The 19,735-nt window shown below is 39.5% G+C and overlaps 1 protein-coding gene across 9 annotated transcripts in view; it reads left to right on the top strand.

Moving 5' to 3' along the window:
- Positions 1-19,735, top strand: part of CADPS (calcium dependent secretion activator) — a 357,481-nt gene that overhangs the window by 282,448 nt on the left and 55,298 nt on the right. For 5 of the 9 annotated variants that reach the window (XM_054035467.1, XM_054035471.1, XM_054035470.1 and 2 more), the window contains 4 exons: positions 871-1,012; positions 9,135-9,281; positions 13,804-13,959; positions 18,444-18,591. In XM_054035467.1, coding sequence (XP_053891442.1) covers positions 871-1,012; positions 9,135-9,281; positions 13,804-13,959; positions 18,444-18,591 — 593 coding nt within the window. The remainder of the gene's footprint in view (positions 1-870; positions 1,013-9,134; positions 9,282-13,803; positions 13,960-18,443; positions 18,592-19,735) is intronic. The other 4 variants (XM_054035472.1, XM_054035476.1, XM_054035475.1 and 1 more) reach the window with 1 other exon arrangement.

Genomic DNA, 19,735 nt, shown 5'->3' with positions numbered 1-19,735 from the left:
ATGGTTAGTAAATTCATTAAGCGTTTCTACCTGCACCATATTTTACAAAATATGGAGTCTCTCCCCATCCCCACACCCCAAAGAGTTTAAGGAAAGGAAAGACATCTGGGTTTTATATTGAGTAAAATAAATGACATAAGGTTGCTTTATACGCAAGAGAAATGCAAAGAAGCAAGGTTAGCAGTGGATTGAACTGTTTTCTCTCCTGTCATGTTACATGCTGGTAGGACAGGTGAGCTTTCCAGAAGCGCCCCCTATTGGCCTAACTCTGCTCCCTTTGAAGCCAATGCTGTTAATTCCTGTTAACTGCAATGGGAGCAGAATTAGGCCAATTCTGAGTGCTCTGGGAAATCCCATGCAGTGCCATCCAGTCCCATCTGACCCATGTTAGTAAATTAGACCCCAATCTTGCAAAAAGAGCCTATTGCAGGATCCGGTCCTTAATTAGCTTCTTAAGACATGCCTAACGAGTGTTGAGGTTCCTCTTAGGAGAAAAACAATTTCCTGAATCAGAGAAGTGATTCTCTAATGAAGCACTGATTTCCCAGCCTGCACAGGCAGTGATGTTTACCACACTCTGTTTCATTTGAACTCTTTTTATAACAGCAAATAGTACATAATTGTTTTGTTATCTCTAAGTTTGATACTAATGGAGAAGAGCTACTGTTTGATTGTTCCAGTTAAGAGTTCAATCCTGCTGTGTTTATCACTGATCTTGGTGGTTCAGGACTCCCAGTGCAAACTCCAGTTATGAAATTTCTTCATATTAGCCAGCATATTCGTTGTGTAATAAAATGCCACTACTTGTGGGTTGTTTCAGAGGATTCAGTAACAATAGTTTCTTACTATACTTTTATTTATCTATTCTAGATAATTTGTGCAATGGAAAATTCCACAAACACCTTCAAGACCTGTTTGCTCCACTTGTTGTTAGATATGTCGATCTGATGGAGTCCTCAATTGCACAATCAATTCACAGGGGCTTTGAGCGGGAATCATGGGAGCCAGTAAAGTAAGGAAATCTCCTTTGATACAATCGGAGTTTGGGTGCAAATGGATGGAGATTCGTACAGAGATGAAGTAGTAAACACTAGATTGGACATCCAGCAAATGCCTTATATTTTCTAGAACAATCCTAAAAATATAAGGCCTAATTTGTTAAGGGTTTTAAAGGTTTATGAAAAAAACAATATGTGATTTTTTTTTAGTGAAATGCTGACTTAAGTTGAACACTTTAGCTGTGCAAATGGAAATATGAGAAACGTGAAATCCTCTCATTTTGCTTGGCTTTTTAGATCTTACTACCCAATCTAAAAAGCCTTTTCCAATGCTGCTCTTAAATAAAATAGCTTCTTTTCAGAACAAAAACCTTGCTTTACTGTGTTCGGTCCAGCCCTATACATTGGGTGGGTCACTATTGCAATTTTTATTCCAAAAACTCATTTTTTTCCACCCACCCTGTGAAGGGATAATGCAGAGATGTGCTTCGTCAGTTCAGCACCACTGCTGATCGCTGGATTGATTTTTTTTAAATGCAATCTGTGAAGGGCACCAGCGCAAGATACTGCTTGAAAGCTATGCACTTTCAGTAATAAACATCTTTAAACCAGGTTCGGGAGAGATCCTGGAGGTACCTGCCCTAAAGGGAAACTTGGTGTGCTATAAAACTACTGTGGAGCAGAAATTAGAGGGAAGATTTGAGCTAAACTATTTACTGATCTCATAGAAGCGATAGCTTAAAACTAAGAAATAAATGTAGTGAGAGACCAAACTCTTAGCCTAAGATCTGTGCAATTTTGAAAACATAAAGTCCTTTAAAACAATGGCAATTTTACAGTATAATTATTACTTCTTAAGTTTCTAAGCATTACAGAATACTGTCCTGCTTGTTCCAAGAAGGCATGGTTAGATACTATGAAAGACGTGTATCCTTTAAAAAAAATGAGACGAGTAAGCTGAAAGATACCCAGTATAAGATATTGTTCTTCTCTGAAAAGTTACTATGTAAAAGGGGTGTGTGTCTTTCAGTGTTTTCCATACCAAAAAGAGATTCCATACCAGTTAAAAGAGATTTTGTGCAGACAGCCGGCCCTCCAAATTCAACCTGGAATATGATTATGTAGGACATCACCACCAGCAGGAAAGGTTTTGTGTGCCAAATTAGGCCCTCGTTTGCACCCGTGCAATCCTCTTTTCAGTCATTTATCCCTGTTACAGAGTGACAAATGACTGCAACTCAGTACTCCATCATGTCGATACCTGAGAAGGAATAGAAGAATCCAGCTCACTTTCCCGTTGCTGTCTTGGATTTGCAATGTTAAGAGGATTAAAAACACTAAAAAATCATTTTTGACTCTAAAATAAGCAGATGTAACTCTGAAAATACACAGGACATTGATCTTTGAGTGGCAAAACGCCATTTTTACATAATCATTTCTTCAGCTAGAACTGCATTTTAAAGTTAGCATTAGCTTTAATTTTGCAGCCTGGCTTTAGTAATAGATAGGTTATAAAATTGGTGCAATCACTTCATGTAACCATGCTACTTAACCATGCATTTGACAAATAATTAGCTCCTTTTATTTTATTTGTTTTAAATCAGAAACTTGAATAAATGAATATTTTTGGTTTTAACTAACCTTAGACTCAAATATAGATTTATATAAATGTATGTTTTTGTAACAACATTTAGGTTTTGAAATGTTTTCTCAATGTTTTGGATATGTGGAACATAATTGCTTTCAAAATTAAAGTAGGGAGTTTCTGATATGTTAATGCTATAATTTTAATGTATCCTTCAAGTTATGAAAACTTCTTTTCTTAGTCTAATGTTTCACTTTGAGACTCATCTTTCTCATAGAGTGGACTGGGATGCTTAAAAGTGTTTTGACACGGAGTACGTATTCTGTTCATGGAAAGCTTATGTTCCTTTAGTGAAAACATGCATTTTAATATTTTTTTTCACTAGCAGATATTTCATTCTTAGTTTACCGGAGAGAGAGAGTTGTTAAAGATAACTCATTGGGATTTGACATAAAGCCAGTGAACATATCTGTGCAAAACATAGAGAACAATATGCACTGCGTGAAGGAAAATAGGGAATCATATTCCGATCTTATTGATGATCGTTTGAGGCATGGTTCAGAACTAGATGTTAAGGAATCTTCTTTCGCTGTCTCATGGGCAGGCAGTGTGCTATTCTTTACCAGACTGGATGTTTTCCTAGAAGATCTGCTCTAGGAATTATTTTGGGGAAGTTCTCTGGCCTGTGTTATACAGGAGGTCAGACTAGATAATCACAATGGTCCCTTCTGGCCTTGGACTCTATGACTCCACAATAAACCTGCAAGCAGACTCAACGTAACAGATGTATTTTACTTACTCTCCCCAACTCCACCACATACCTCCTCTTTCAGCTACCCAGTCACACTCTCAGACAGTTGATTTCTTTGGGCTATTTGTCCTATTTTGCCGCTCTACGGAGGTGACAATTCGTAACCACCACTTCGTATTTCCCAGATGAGTGCACGATATTGTTTACACACTGATATTTGCCTGTTTTTACATGCACAAGAAAGACTGAAAGAAATAGCATTCTAATACTGCAATAGTGCAAAAGACACTAACTTGACCTTCTCCTGTTACACTATTGCATAGTAACGTAGCAGCAACAATGGAAATGATACTGCTAAAAACATAAAACATCTTTGCCCTTGGAAAATTCTGCCCAGCTTTACTCAGCTTTGAAGAAATGCTTTCAACTTGGCCTGAAGAGGTGAAGCAGAATTCATGTCTACTGCTATCCTGCTTTAGATCTTTACATCAAATTGTGCGAGTGAAATCCCATTACCTCGTGACAGCCAGGAAATTATTCCACAGCATAGTCTTTTTAAAAGGCTTCTCTATGCTCATGCTTGCAATCAAGGCTGAAGTATATGTTCCTATATAACCTGACCAGATGGCAGTAGACAAGCATGTCATCTTTATATTTTCATTGCTGGATACTGTTCACCTTATGCTACGACTAGCTGGGTATAGAATCATATAAACAGTAAGATAGATGCCATTAAATATTGAAAACACTGAAGAAAAAATGTCCACATAATTTTCTCATGCGGACTGTGTAATCTGACTCTTTTGCACAACTCTGAGTAGCTATAGAACTTATGAGCATGGGTTACCTGCCCTGTAACACTTTGCACAGCTGGTATGTCTGTGCAAAACTATGAAGAGAAAATGAAACCAGGTGAAACAGCAAACCTTTTCACAGAGAGTGTCAGTTAGATCTGTTTCCAGATTGGTTTAGTATATAAAGTCAGGTGAGAGGCAGCTTCATGCCCTTAGCTTTTTTCCCACTAGCTTCTCAGTGAGCTCTGAAATACATAGCAACCACCAGACACCTAAATGTATACTGTTTGCAGAGCACTTAGCAGCTGAGGCCCTCTTGAGCAGACCGTCAGGTAATGACCACTGCTGGCCTTTTGAGTTGGTTTGGTAGAAAATTGTACAAATCTCTTCTGGGACACCCGAACGCCCAGAAAAGTATCTTCTGTAACATTGTAGAAGTCACTGGATTTTAGTACAAGACGGTCAGTCTCAGCGCTTCTTTTCAATTTGCAAGTTGAATTTGCATACTGAAAACCCAACCAAATGGCCACGCTTTATTAAGGATTCATTGGTAAGCAGGTTATAAAAGGAAAATAAGATGTTTTAATAAATGGTCCATCAATCATTATGGATTGTTCTAGAGTCCAACAGGTTTCTTATAACTTAATCTCTCTGTGCTTCTGTTCCCCATCTGTAAAATGGGGCTAATAACCTTAAAGGGTGGGCTAGTGGGTGGAGCACTGGAATCTATGACTCAGGAGATATGGTTTCTGTTCCTAGCTCTGCCATTGGCCCGTGGGTGAACGTGGACAAGCAGTTCCCTGCTTTGTGCCTCAGTTTCCCTACCTGTAAATTGGGAATAATGGTACTGACCCACTTTGTTAATGCTCTGTGATCTACTGAGGGAAGATGCACTATACAAGAGATAGGTATTGTTATGATACCCATGACTTATAACTATCTACAACGCTTTATACTCCTGTACCTATAACCATCCAAAACACATACTGCTAATGATGTTAACATTTGTTAATCATTTGTTAACCCTTTATAAACGTATCCTTAATTTATTAATATAACATGTGACCAATTAAACAGCATGAGTATATCAGCAAGTCAGACAGAACAAGTGAGGTTGTCCTGCTAGAGCAGGGGTTGGCAACCTTTCAGAAGTGGAGTGCCACGGTCTTCATTTATTCACTCTAATTTAAGGTTTCGTGTGCCAGTCAGACATTTTAATGTTTTTAGAAGGTCTCTTTCTATAAGTCTATAATATATAACTAAACTATTGTTGTATGTAAAGTAAATAAGGTTTTTATTTACTTCATTTAAAATTAAATTAAAATGCAGAGCCCCCTGGACTGATGGCCAGGACTCAGGCAGTGTGGGTGCCACTGAAAGCTCGTGTGCCGCCTTTGGCACACGTGCCATAGGTTGCCTATCCCTGTGCTAGAGAGATGTCCTGGGAAAAAATGGCCTGCCAAGAAAAAGTTCTTGTAGGCGTATATTATTTACGGTTACCAAACCAGACATCAAGCCACAGACAGAGCACAGATTTTGCTACTAACGTCACTGATATGCCCCTAGTACTGAAGCCTTTGTAGAAAGACTACCACTTGGATTAGTTCAGCATTTACAGTAATCAAATAGAATTTCTAGAGGAATCAGAGGAATAGCTGATCAGTAAGTGATTTCAGGGTACCTGTGGGAACTGAACGTTTAAGCACCAACAAGTCTCTAATTTATGGACATGTTCTGTACCTAGGTGGGCTAACTCAATAAAAACTCCACGGTTTTCTGGCCACTCTGTTATATCAATTGCATAGTATAGCATTTATTATGTAGTTTCTTATGCATTTTTACTGGTTTTCTGTGGTCAATACTACAACAGAGAAAGTGAACTTTTTAATTTATTTTCATAGGGTACATTACCATGATGCCATTAGTCATTGATAGTGTGGCTGTGATGCGGTTTTTATAGCTAGACAATGGGGGTCTGAATTGTAGAAATGTAGAAAATAGAAAAAATTGGGAATAAATAGAAGAACAGTGCAAAATGAGCTGTGCAATCTGCCAGAACTTCCCTTATCACATACATTAGGCCCCAGTTCTGAAACTGAATCCTCGTAGACCAACCAACCCTCTGCCACTAATGAGCTGAGTGTCACCTCCATCAGACTGCTGGATTGGGGCCAAATTTAACATCTTGTATTAAAATAGATATGGGCTGATTTTTTGAAGCAGCTTCCCATTTTGTACCCGTAATTTTATGGCCTGAATAAATGCAGACACAAACATTTATGGATGATATTGATGTCATTTACGGATCTAGCTACCTGATTGCAGGTGCAAATCAGTTCATTAGCTGTGTAAATTAGATCAGTTGCACCTGCAACATTGTGAATGCAAAGGAGAAGGCTTTTTTCAAAATCAGGCCCTGTGTGTTAACATTACACTACATACACTACATTATTTTGCTGTTAAAAGTTGTAACTTATCCTTGCAAGGGCCACAACGCATCAGCAAAATAATGTGTTGTGTAAAAGAAATATGTTTAAATGCGAATACCGTATAGTATTTTCTGTGGAAAATCATTTTAATAATACAATGTTTTAATGAATATGACACTAAGTATCTTCTTGAATTTTTAGTATTAAAAACAAAGGGTTTTTTTGATTTATGTGTTCACCATTTGGCTAATCTCTTTCAGTTGCTCTTCCTTATACATTTATATGTTATCCATCCCTTGCTATTTTTGATTTATTCAATATCAATATTAACTACACGGACATACCATTCCTAAAGATCTAACAATTTCTCAGTCGTTATGAAATAGGTGTATCATTTGAAAATCATATTCACTTTAAGAGGCATATACACATCTGAATGGAAACTGGATGGTTTTGTTGCATGAGAAGTCTCCTATGTATGTTTCTTCATTCATAAGGAGAACAAGCAGATAGTGTGAAGTCAAATTTACCAGAAACATAAATAAATCAGAAAGCATCTTTTTCACCCCAAAATGACATTAGACTGTATTTTTCCTTGGAGGTGGAACTTTGTTCAAAAGTTAAGAATGAAAATCCAAGACATTCTGCCTCTTGGCTGTGTAACTAATGCCTTGAAATGCAGTTACTGGCTGATTCTTGTAATGATACCGTTTAAACGTGTTATTGCATTAGCAATTTTATATCCAGTATTGCTGATGCAATTATGTGTATCTTTGTTTTCTGATATAATAAGATTGACCATAAGAAATGCAGCTCAAAAATGTATTTACACCTATAGAAAATTGCTAATAGAATTTAATTGCTCCATTGGAAGAGGAGAACATGAAATTATACAGTTTTGCAGGATGGCCGTTAAAGCCGTCTAGACGATAGCTGTATAGGGAGTGGAAGAGACCTTCCAAAGCAGAGTTCCGGAATGACCATCCTATGTGTTCATATTGCTGAGCCAGACGATTAAGGCTGGATTCATTTTTAAAACATCTCATAAACTTTAGAGGCTAAGTGCCTGAAACTGCATGAATTCCAGTCACTGGCAAAGCTTCCTCTGACTGCATTGCTACAGAATTAAGCATTAAATCTGGTGTCCTGACTCAGGTTTTACTGTCTCCTTACTCAAACTCCCAGTGGGAATAAAGACACAATAAAAACTGAGCTGGGACTTCTGGATTTGCCTTTGAAATGAGGCTGTAAAGAATGTTCTTGGTTTATGCCATAATATGCTATATAAAGGCAAAAAGAGAGAGTTTTCTGAAAATGACTTATGTCTTGTTGATCAGATAGAGCAAGAAATAAACTTCCCAAATTCTGCATCTTCCAGATACCAAAACCCCATGTTCATGTAAAATATTGTTATGATGAGATGCTTTTAAAATATGGTTATAGCTATTTTACCAATGTAGGGACATTAAAATGTTTCTGGATGTTTTGGAAACCCTGGGCATGCAGCGTCATTTTACTGTACGTTGTTTCTGGAAAGCAGATTACATTAAACCACCTTGTATTTGATAGACAAAATCATTTTTTAAAAGTTCTCTTTCATGTAATAATTGTGCATCTTGAGAATGCTATTAAATTCATAATGCCCAGCTATACATCCTTCAGAAATTAACCATTGAGTACATCCCATGGCCCCATTTCCAAGTGGGAAACATTCACACACAAATCTCATGCTAAGAAATCAGGATCTGTTCATAATTCTCTGCATACCACACTGAAAACATACACCTAGATGTCAGCGCACATTATAAAGTGTTCCTCCTCCCTGATCATTAGGCCATGATCTAGCAAACAGAGACACGCAGGGAGATTCTTGCACCTGCGGTGCCCCACAAGGGTCAGCATGCATGGATACAGTTGCAAGATTGGAATCTTTCTCTTCTGGTTGGTGGAACAGCATTCATGTGCTCCAGATGAAAACAAATCTGTAATGTTTGGAGAGAGCAGGGCAAATGGGGAGTTTTCGTTAAGGATAAAAAGCCTGGCTCCATTGAGTTCAGTGGCAAAACTCCCATTGATTTCAGTGGAGCCAGGATTTCACCCTCAGTGTTTACTACTTTGAACCCTGATTCCAAGACAAAACCTTTAAAATTCCTGACAGGTCTTTCAGTGTAGCTGTTTCATATATCCATCCAATCTAAATGTTGATATAAGAATTCAGATTTGCTTGCTCGTGGTATATTTTTTAAATTAAAAGCTACTTTCTGTGCTCTGAAATTGTATCAGGACGTGTAAATTAAGTTATTTTGTGTGGGTGTTTGAGTAGTTTGTTAATTTGCAGCTTCGTGATTTTTCTTCTTTTGTTAATTTTTTGAGGTAACTTGCTTTTTATCGCAGACTAAAAAAATAACCACACTTAAGCCTCCCATATTCATGCTTCTTTCTGAAATGTTTTGCTTTAGTTTTTTGACTGTTGTCTTGCTGTGAACTTTGCAGATTTGTTTATGAGTGTCACGTGCTTCTGCTACATCTGCATTGTCACTGTTATGGTATTTTTCTTTCTGTCTGTTTCTTCCACAGGAGTTTAACAAGTAATCTGCCCAATGTGAATCTACCAAATGTGAATCTCCCTAAAGTACCAAATCTACCAGTTAACATCCCACTAGGCATCCCACAAATGCCTAGCTTTTCTGCACCGTCATGGATGGCTGCTATATATGATTCTGAGTGTGTATTGAGTTCACATTAGATCTCATTTAAATTTAAAGTAATCTTGGCATGGATATGTGTTGTTTGTTTCTGTGCATTATATATAACTTTAAAAGAGTGACAGAGATAGATAATTAGATATTTTACTAAATGAGGCAACCCTTATGTATTTCTGGCATGTACATTAGAAGTTTTCATAAATATTGAGACTTTGTCTTACGCCCGCTGGAAGCTCAAGCAAGTGTCTCACTTCACAAAATAATTGTTGACAGTGGGCTGTAGTCCTGTTGGAGTATAAACTACAGTACTTAAAATATGAGCTGACATGTCTCAAAAGATAGGACGAACCAACTGCAGTGCAAGTTGACTAATTTCCATGGACCAGATGTAGATCTAAAAGTGAGTTTTTATTTTTCTGCAAGTTCCTTATTGCCTGGAATTCTTGTACAATATTTCAAACAAAGGGGGGAGACATCTATAAGGATTCTTATGCATGACATGGGGAGCCCAAATGGTAATTGAATTCTAGAACCTCCAACCTCAATACTTAAAAATCATTCCGAATGTCTTGAATCAAACGTACGAAATCAAACAGGGCCCAAGTCACTAGTATGTAATAACCAGTGCTTTGTATCAGGGGGTAGCCGTGTTAGTCTGTATCTACAAAAACAACAAGGAGTCTGGTGGCACCTTAAAGACTAACAGATTTATTTGGGCATAAGCTTTCGTGAGTAAAAACCTCACTTCTTCATGCTATGCATGCATCCGAAGAAGTGAGATTTTTACTCACGAAAAGCTTATGCCCAAATAAATCTGTTAACCAGTGCTTTGCGTTCCTGTGCCTAACACAAGATTGTTAACCTTGTGACTGTCCTATGATGTAGGACACATACTGAATGAAGAGGCGTGATAGATGCATGTTTTTCAGTGTAGGTCATGTGACTTCTGTAATTAGGGTGGGTCCCCCTTAACAGTCACAGCCATTGAGTGGTGCCAGAGATTGATACCCAAAGGGATAAACAAAGCTGTCACTGCCTGTTGGGCCGTCATTCCCATAACATTTGCTAGCATAAAAATTGAGACTTTCTAAGTTCTCACTTCAAATTGCTGAACTTTACTTAGTGTTACATGGCAGAAGGATTATCTCAGCCAGTCGAAGCACAGGGATATTGGACAGTTTCTGAGCTGCCCATGTCCTGTTGTTTTTTGACCGCCATGCAGTGTGCACACCCTGGTGCTTTGACTCAGAAATCCACACTCACCTGCTACGCTAATATGTACCTCACTTCTCACGAACTCCCACCTCCCAACCGCTCTCCTGCTCCTCATAAACCACCTTCCTCCTGAGGAAAGTTCAAAGTCGCCAGCACCACCCCAGATGGCCACTTTGTTTTAATAAATGCTACTTGTATTCTCTCCCTACTCCCTCACTCCTTCTGTGACCATCCATTCCCCATCCTTTCTTCCCTCTTAAAAGCTGAAAGGGGAAAAATGCCAGGCCATGCCAGGCCAGGCCAGCAAAGCACCAAGGTCCCAATTCATGAAAGGAGCCCACTGCAGGAAGGTTAATTTTAAGCACATGCTTACATGCTTCTCTGAATCATGGCCTCAATCACATGTTTTCCTTTAAGCACATGAGTACCATGGAGGTCAGTAAGGCTACACATGTGCTTTCAGCAAAGCTTTTTGTGTTGCTAAGGGTTAGGATCCCCAGAATAACTTGCCAAGCAGCAGCACGTCAGGGTACATCTGCACAGCAGCTGGGAAATGTAATTCCCAGCTCGGGTAGACGTACACATGCTAGCTCTGCTCGAGCTAGTACCTACATATAGCCGTGTTTCTGCAGTGCAGGCCGGTGACTCAGTCTAGCCACCCAAGTACCATCCCCCCATCCCTCTAGGTATGTGCTTTCCCGAAGAGGGAAAGGGAGGCAGTGTTAAAATCGCTGCTAAGTTCGCTTCCCGGAGCTGCATGCTCTACACAGCCTGGTAAACCAATACTCAGAGCAGTCGAAATTAAACCTGAAAACAAACAAAGTCTGACAAATCTACAGTGGAGTCACATCACAGGCGCATTTAACTTACGCGATTTTAACTATACGTGCTCGGCAAAACAAAACAAAAAAGAGAAAAATAACAATTTAAATACTGTACCTGTAGTGCGGGTGATTCCGCCCGCCATTCCACTCAATGAGCGTTTGACTATACGCGATGTTCACCTTACGTGCTGACTTCAGAACCTAACCCCCGCGTAAGATGCGACTCCCCTGTATATCATGCTTTGATCTTTTTCTTATACCAGAGCTGCTGATAGGTTGACATACTTATTTGTTTGTTTAACAATTTGTATTTAAGAATAAATTGTCACTTTACCCAAAGACGAAAAGTCTCACAGTAACAATAAACATCGACTTTTTATTTGGCAGGAAGGGTGGCAGAGGCAGGCAATGGTCCAGGTACAGGAAACTACACGTAATTTACATCTACACCTGGATTCTACTGAATATGCTCTATACTATTACTAATGAACTGGAGGCAAAGCCAATGACCTTTTATTTTTAAAAAATTGAAATATTAGAGTAATTTACGTTTCAAAGAAATACAACTCATATTCATGCTAAGTTGGCTGTATTAAAGGCTAGATTAGGCAGTATCTGTAAATAATACTTGAAAGTTTGTATTACTTTTTTCTCTGTGCATGCTCTGTGATCTTGTTCTTGAAAAGATAAGAATCAAGACATGACAGTAAAGTTGACAGTCATCTTTAATAAAACTAACGCTTAAGTGTGAAAGGCATTTTGCAAATGTCTATGTGATCAAAGCAATTTTGGTGCTATTGCACTAACAATGAACAGTTCATTTTGGACATCACATAGAATATTACTTTCCTCCCAGGAAAACCTAATAATGAGCTGCTCAAAAGAAGAAAAAAATACGGAGAGTAATTTTTTTGAAAATTCTGAAACCAGATGGGTGTCATAATGTTGTTGTAATAAATACCAATTATTGCATTCATGTGTATTTAATTATTTAAAACATAAATTCATGCAGTTCCAAAACTGGGATTAGATTAGAAAAAGTTTAATGATTCCTAAGCATAGGTCTCAAACAGAAGAAACTACAAATGTAGCTAGGTTGACTCTCGGGGCCGTGCTATTGAAGTTCCACAACATAGTTTTTTGACTAAAGATACCGTTTAAGGAAATGCCTGATTCTCTATCTTTTCAGTGTCCCAGTTCCCTTGTACCCATTCACAGTTCATTATTAAAGACTTGTTTCAGTGTTACCTCTCCCTTAGTGTCAGATACATCTGTTCCTACTTCTGAGCTGATTCGTTCTTTAAATTGTTACCTTTGTTAGCACAAGCCCTCACAGGACCCCTCTAGCATGTTGGGAGTATGGTTTTCACCTGGCAGTAGCCATGTGTGCATCGGCTATATTTTCCTCTGTAGCATTAACTCAATGCAGCTGGCATCTGTCACAATAGAAACACCCTTCCTCATCTGTTTCTATAGACGATGTCAGCACAAGTGGTAATGCATGGTGTGTTAAACATCTTATCAATTACTGTGTTAGCATTAGTGGTATGCGAGGAGGGGGTTAAAACTCTTGAAGATCTCTTGGTAATTGTCATGAAAAAGAGAGAGAGAGAGAAAAAAGGGTTATAGATAAATTTTTCTGCACCAACAAAACACAATCAAGGCCTGTATTTTATTCTGTAAGTGGAGGTTTTAGACACAATTATAGTTGAAAAGAACCAAAGTAGCTATACACAACGAGCCCGAAGCGTCCCATCTGTGCAGAGGAGTGGGTAAGACTATGCACTTTGGAAAGAATTCAGACTTTTGCAACAGACCAAAGACATTGCAAAAAAATAGAAATTAAAAAAAAAAAAAAAGAAATCTGTTGTCCTGTAGATGCCTTCGCAAGAGGCTGATCTGTGAGATGTGGAGTAGTCAACCTAACCAAAACTCTTTCACATGAGATGTCTAGTGTTCTTAGTTCAATTGACTTACCCTGATTTTTTTCCAGCTGTTCAAGAGATAAGGTGTGTCCTCGCTCACCACTTGTTAGCACTGTCCTTTACCTGGTAAATGTTGGGGAAAAAATTAAAAATATATCATTTGAAGGAAAAAAATGCATGAAACCCTACATTTGAATAACTGCATACATTCATGTACTGTAGTTATTGTCAGTCAAGGGTTTTCTACTACAAATTTGAGCCTTAATTTTGAATAATCACATATGTCAATGTGGTTATTAGCTAAGGCTGATTTTTACCATACACACTTTTTCCAGTTAATGTGCGTAATTCATAATTTTGTCTTATCATCTGGTCTGGAAAGATTTGTGAGTTATAACAGCAAGGTAGACTAGGCAAATGTATGGTAAAACTCAAAAGCCTGATGATGGAGATTACCCAGCATTGTTCTGTGTATTAAGCCACTGTATGCCCTCAACTTGTACAAGACTGGTCTCCTCATCAGGTTTCCCATAGCAGGGTCCCGGGGATGACTTCTGTTTTCATTTTACCCTGCCAGCAATGGATCAGGAACCTCTGAAGATCTGTTTTGGAAACTTGATGCCCTGCAGACCTTCATTCGGGATTTACATTGGCCGGAGGAAGAATTTGGAAAGCACCTAGAACAGCGTCTAAAACTTATGGCAAGTGACATGATCGAGTCTTGTGTTAAGAGGTACGTCTGAGCAATGGAACTGGAAGGGTCTCTAGTAGCAGATCACAAGAAATTGTTGGGGGCCGGGGGGTTGCCCTATCTTATTGGAAAAGAGGGGGCCATACTTTACCTTTCAGCTTGACTTCAGCCATTATCTTTTTAAGCCCTAATTTATTTCCATCCAAGACAGGCTTGGTGGTAGCACACTTTTTATCTCTGCAAATTATTGACCTCAAAAAGGCAACATCTTTTCAATGTAGGCTCTAGACAATGCCTATTTCCAATAAGGCAACAAACTCCCCCCCTTACTTCAGCCTTTCTCTGCTGTTGTTTATTGTGCGCCTCCTCTGGGGTCAGGTTTGGGTGACACATTAGGGCACAGGATTGTTGAATGCTGTAGGAGTAGCCCTGTGTGCTATCTCAGCACCCACATGGGTGACCGACAAAGGAGACTGTGCCATTCAGAGAACCAGTCAGGCTTTCCAGCTGCCTTTGATTGAAAAAAGTCATCACCGCCAATGCCACCTCATATAATATGCTCCTGCCCAGCCTCTGAAGCACAGCGTACACCTTAAAGGAACTCTTACGGATATGTTAACAGCAGTCATTTTGGTAAGGAAACATCCAGGCTCTATTGTCCCGTTACCCACCACTGTTTCTGTTTGGTTGGTTGGTTTCCGAAGGAGGTGATGGGGGTGGGGGGAAAGAAATGAACTTCGCATCCTCTGGCCTGAGAAAAGCAAATGGCAAAAGAACAGGTAGAGGCAGATGAAAGGCTCAGCAGGTATGTGCAGGTGGCTCTGTGCCACCGTTGTCTGGCTGCACTGCATGTGCAAGCATGTGTTTTAATGTTCTCTGATTCCTGGCCGTTTGGATCCACAACCTCCCCATCCGCGAAGTGCAGACATTTGGGCTCAGAAATTGGAACTCAGAACAAATGGCGGTTATAGGGTGGCTTTGCTGCTGTGAAATAAAACACAGCGTACAGATAATTGGATTAAAGGCCAAAGCTCACAGCTTTTATTGAAATACAGTAACTCCCACTGCGGGTTATCTGGCAGCCAATTAGCCCTGCAATGCTAGGTAATGTTAAAACTTGAGGAGAGCCATCCTGTCATGGACACCAAAGAGATGCATTTTCCCATGCTACAGCCCCCAAACTATCCCAGCCTCTGGGAGGAACATCCTTCCTCTGTGCACAACAAGCCCCTCCCCCACAGCATATGGAAGTAAGGCCCTCCTCCATGTTCTTGGCTGTTCCTCCCACCATTTTCAGCACATCTCTTTTGAACCCTGTGCAGCCATTTTGCAGCAGGGGGCTCTGGCAACTTCTACCTTCTCAAGCTGAGCTCGGCCAGGGCCCTTTCAAGTTGCCTGCATTAACAGCAAACACCCCAGTCTTTGTAGCATTGTGCAAGGGAATTTATCCTGATCTGCGCCGTTGCAGGCTAAGGTGCCAACTTCCCTTTCTGCAACCAAGTGGGACCTGCCTTTGGGCATCAGTGCTTCATTCTTCTGTACCAACCAGATCTCGCTGCAGGAGGTTCTGGGCGAAGGCGGTAGAGAAAACCTATCGGTGCACTGGCAGGTAAAAACTCTTTCCCTGTCCCCGATACTGTGATCAGATTCATCCTGAGCCTGTGAGCGAGGACCAGTCAGAAAAATCTCAAGCTCATGAAGTCAGTCATCCCCCAGAACTCAGTGTCCAGCTTCCCTTATATTAACACCATTAAAAGGTCCCTTTTCCTGACCCCAAGGGAGGGCGAATAGGAAGCACTGCATGCAGCCAGCGAGGGAGTGAGAATGGCCCCTGCTCTCAGCAACAGCTTCTCTTAGCACTTGCCAGCCTGGGGAGAGGCAATTTGCATCCATATGTACAAGGGCCACCCTTGCTCTTGCTGCCAATTCCCTGCACCACTGCCACGTCGCAGGAAGGCCAGCAAGGTCAACCTTCCCCACCATTGCAAAACAAACAAGGGAAAGGGGAAAAGAGAGGGAGACGTGAGATGCCCACAGCCGGTATCAGTTTCCCAGCACTGTCCCCTAGGTCACAGCAAGGTCTGTTCCCACAGAGGTACAGATCTTCATTCACATGTAAACCTTTGGGTGTTGATAAAGTCTCCTTCCTGATCATCCAAAAGGCATGTTTAACTGTCAACTTAGTGCAGTCTCTTATTCTGTATTGAACTGCAGATGCAAACTGCACAATAGGTCATAAAGATTCATTAATTACTTTGTGCCTTCTTTAAAGGTCTTGTGATACCTGTGGCATTAGAAAAGCTCCTCTTTCTTGCTCTGCCGGTATATTGTCTGATATAAATGCTGAGTGTCTTCAGTTGTTCCCTTTGTCTGACTCTGTTCTCTAAGAGCAAACTGAAAATAGATGCATCAGTCTGAACCTCTAGTTAGCATTATGTAAATTGTAAATATTAGACTAAGGAAATAACGAAGAGGAGTTTAGCGGTTCTACACCACAGAAAAATTGTAGGATTATTCCTGAAGAAGGATAGCTGCTGGCTTGCGGCTCAGTCCTTTTAGCAGTAAAGAGGATTCTTCTTGGGTTGGATTTCTCTTGCTTCTCCATGCTTTTGCTTTGACTTGGCTCACCTACCAGCATGTGTCCATGCAATACAGTGCTCCGCTCTTTATTGGCCATTCAGTGTGCCTCCCAGCTCCATGATCATGACATTTCTTTTCTCTTTCTTTTAAAATAACTAGCCCTTCCAGTGCTATACGTTGGGGAGTAGCTTGGGGTATTCTGTACCTCAGAGTACTTCCATTATACACTTTAGTTTCCCTTTTAAATACATTTACTGTAATTAGAGAACTGTTCATGATGATGCTTTAGAAGTGGGCCTGATCGTGCTCATCTTTCCAGGCAGACACAAAACCATGGTCCTGCTCATTTAAAGATTCCATCACCTAGCGTCAACATCAGGGTGCTAACCCCTGTGCTCTGGCTAACGTCTGGTAATGGGAATTACATCAGGCTCAATCCACTGCTGGCGTTAGCCAATGATGCTGTGCTCCCTGCTTATACCAGTTGTAAATTGGGCTCATTCTGTCAACCTGTATTTCCCTAGCAGTTCCGGCTTGACGTGGTATTTTTCTTCACTTCTTCCTCTAACCTACAGCTCACTCTTGCCGTGCACTGTTGAACAGTGGCTGCACCTCAGTGTGGGGGAACTGCGCTCCCCTATCAAAACCCGGACTCTGCTATCAAAGCCAAGCTGTACGGCCCATGTGCTCATACAGATCGGATTACAATCAGGAGCTTCATTTATAGATATGAGCCTACACTTCCATAGCTCCTTCTGATCCTTAAAGGGCAGAGGTATTAGGTGTAATTGATATTATTTGTTTCTAATTCCAGGCTCCTCTATTAATTTGTTGATACAGGCCCATGATGATGTGATTCTGTGTTGTATTTCTAATAATGAATATAATACTCCCTTAACTACAAAGTCCCTCTAACATTTTGCATTCAGAGAATTCAGGAATCAGGGGACATTACTCATTATGCTAAAAGTATTCCCAATATGAAATACTGGAGCCACTTATGGCCCTGTAAGTATTTTAAAATTATTGTCAACCAATCCTGCAATCATTAGTCAGACAAAACTCTTATTGAAATAAAAAATGTAACTCCCACTCAAATTTTAACTGAATAAAATTTAGCAAGGACAACAGAATTTGTGTGTGTGTAATTACACACGTGCACTATTTTACAACTGACTTTTTGTAAAGGTATCCTGGTACGTATGTGTTTGTTTTTCAAAGAAACAACATCTAGGAACATTTGTAAAATCAAAGAAAGATTCAGGCAAGCAATAACACTGTGAAAAGATAGAATTGCAATAATCCAGCAGTGGCCTTCCAGTTAAGCAATTAACAGGTTTGTATCATCTGTGTTTAGTATTAGCAGCAAAGAGTCCTGTACCTTATAGACTAACAGACGTTTAGGAGCATGAGCTTTCGTGGGTGAATACCCACTTCTTCGGATGCATGTAGTGGAAATTACACTATACGTCTGTTAATCTATAAGGTACCACAGGACTCTTTGCTGCTTTTACAGATCCAGACTAACACGACTACCCCTTTGATACTTGTGTTTAGTATTGTGTACCAATAGACAGAATTTCCTTTAATTCATCACGTTTACGTTTACTGTTTGATTGCATTTCAACTGTAGGTATAAATTAGCCCAAACAGTCCAAATTATAGGTGTACACTTTTAACACTTCTATTTGTAATCTCATCACACTGCTTACCAAGTATGAGAAAGAGGTGGTTTCTCTGAGACTGTTACACACTTTATCCGTAGCACAGAGTGTTTCTTTTTAAATTGGAAAATCATTTTTAGTAAAACACATTTGAAATAATTGTATTCTACCATTTATGGTAGCATTAAATTTTCTCTTTCACTAAGCATCGTGTTCCATATATTATTAGCTACAGTATCTTAAACACCAACTGAAATGGTCTTTTCCTACTTTCTTTAATAGAACCAGGATTGCATTTGAAGTAAAGCTGCAAAAAACCAGTCGATCAACAGATTTCCGAGTCCCCCAGTCAATATGCACCATGTTTAATGTTATGGTTGACGCCAAAGCTCAATCAACAAAACTTTGCAGTATGGAAATGGGCCAAGAGGTAAAAAAGCAAATTATTTTTTATATAATTTAGAGAAAATTTAATGAATTTTCCCATCTCCTATTCTGCTAGTTTCAGAAACATTCTAACAATTCGGGATTTTAGCCTTCCGTATAGAGTATCCCAATGAATATTCAGGGTCTCTCCATCAAATAAATCTAATGGATATGGACATTCAGAATTCCAGTCATTTAGTTGTGATGCTTGGCAAGGATTGTGGTGTGTGTAAGGCACCTTTAAAGCCTGCTGATGCATGATGAATATGTTTATTGAGTCATTAACACCACCTTGGAGCCAGAGGTATCTTTGCCAAAAAGCTGGATATTTACATGTAGTCACCAAATTTATAAGCTCTGACTATTTTGATTAGACAAACAGGAAGTAAACAAAAGTATTAAACTGTTTGTTTTGTTAAAAAGACAACTTCCTAAAATATATTTGAATTCCACCTGATTTGACTTCCTTGAATATTGGCTGAAATCAGCAAGTTTTATGATCCCAATTGTCCAGGTTCTTAATGACTCAAGGTTTCAAAAACAATCCAGTTTTGATCACTTGCTGATCAATTTTGTTCCTTGTAGAGACATTCTTGCAGCTTGAAAATTCTGTATTTAATATTCAAAGTAGAAAGACACGCTAAATTGGGCTAGATTAAATGCATCATCATGATCATTGTGCTCCAATGGCTTTAAGCCAAGTTATATATTCATATGCCAAGCTCGAATCAATTCAGAACTATTGCTTGGATCTCCTATCGTGTTGCCAATGGGTGTCTCCTAGATAAGATCTTCCACTACAGCTTTACATGTTTGGAATTTATAATAAATCATTGCAAGTTATTTGTTCTTTTTAATTATTTATCTCACTCTGGTCTATAATCCTCTTTAAGGGTCTGACCCAAAGCTCATTCGAGTCAGTGGGAGTTTGACTTTGGGTCAGGCCCATTGTCCTTTATTTTTTTATGTTTTCAGTTGTAACATTTTGTTTGTGACGGTCTCTTTCGGGGGAAGAGGAGTTTCAAGCTTTTGATTGTTGAGTTTCTTTCCTCAGTCACCTATCCAATTTAGGGCACGTACTAAATGGACTCTCGTCAGCCCAAGGCATGACTATTAGGCTGGTTGGTGGAATCACAACATTTCCACTC

The sequence above is a fragment of the Malaclemys terrapin genome, chromosome 7 (assembly GCF_027887155.1).
Source record: "Malaclemys terrapin pileata isolate rMalTer1 chromosome 7, rMalTer1.hap1, whole genome shotgun sequence".
Lineage (NCBI taxonomy): Eukaryota > Metazoa > Chordata > Testudines > Emydidae > Malaclemys > Malaclemys terrapin.
This window is presented reverse-complemented; position numbering and strand designations above follow the sequence as displayed.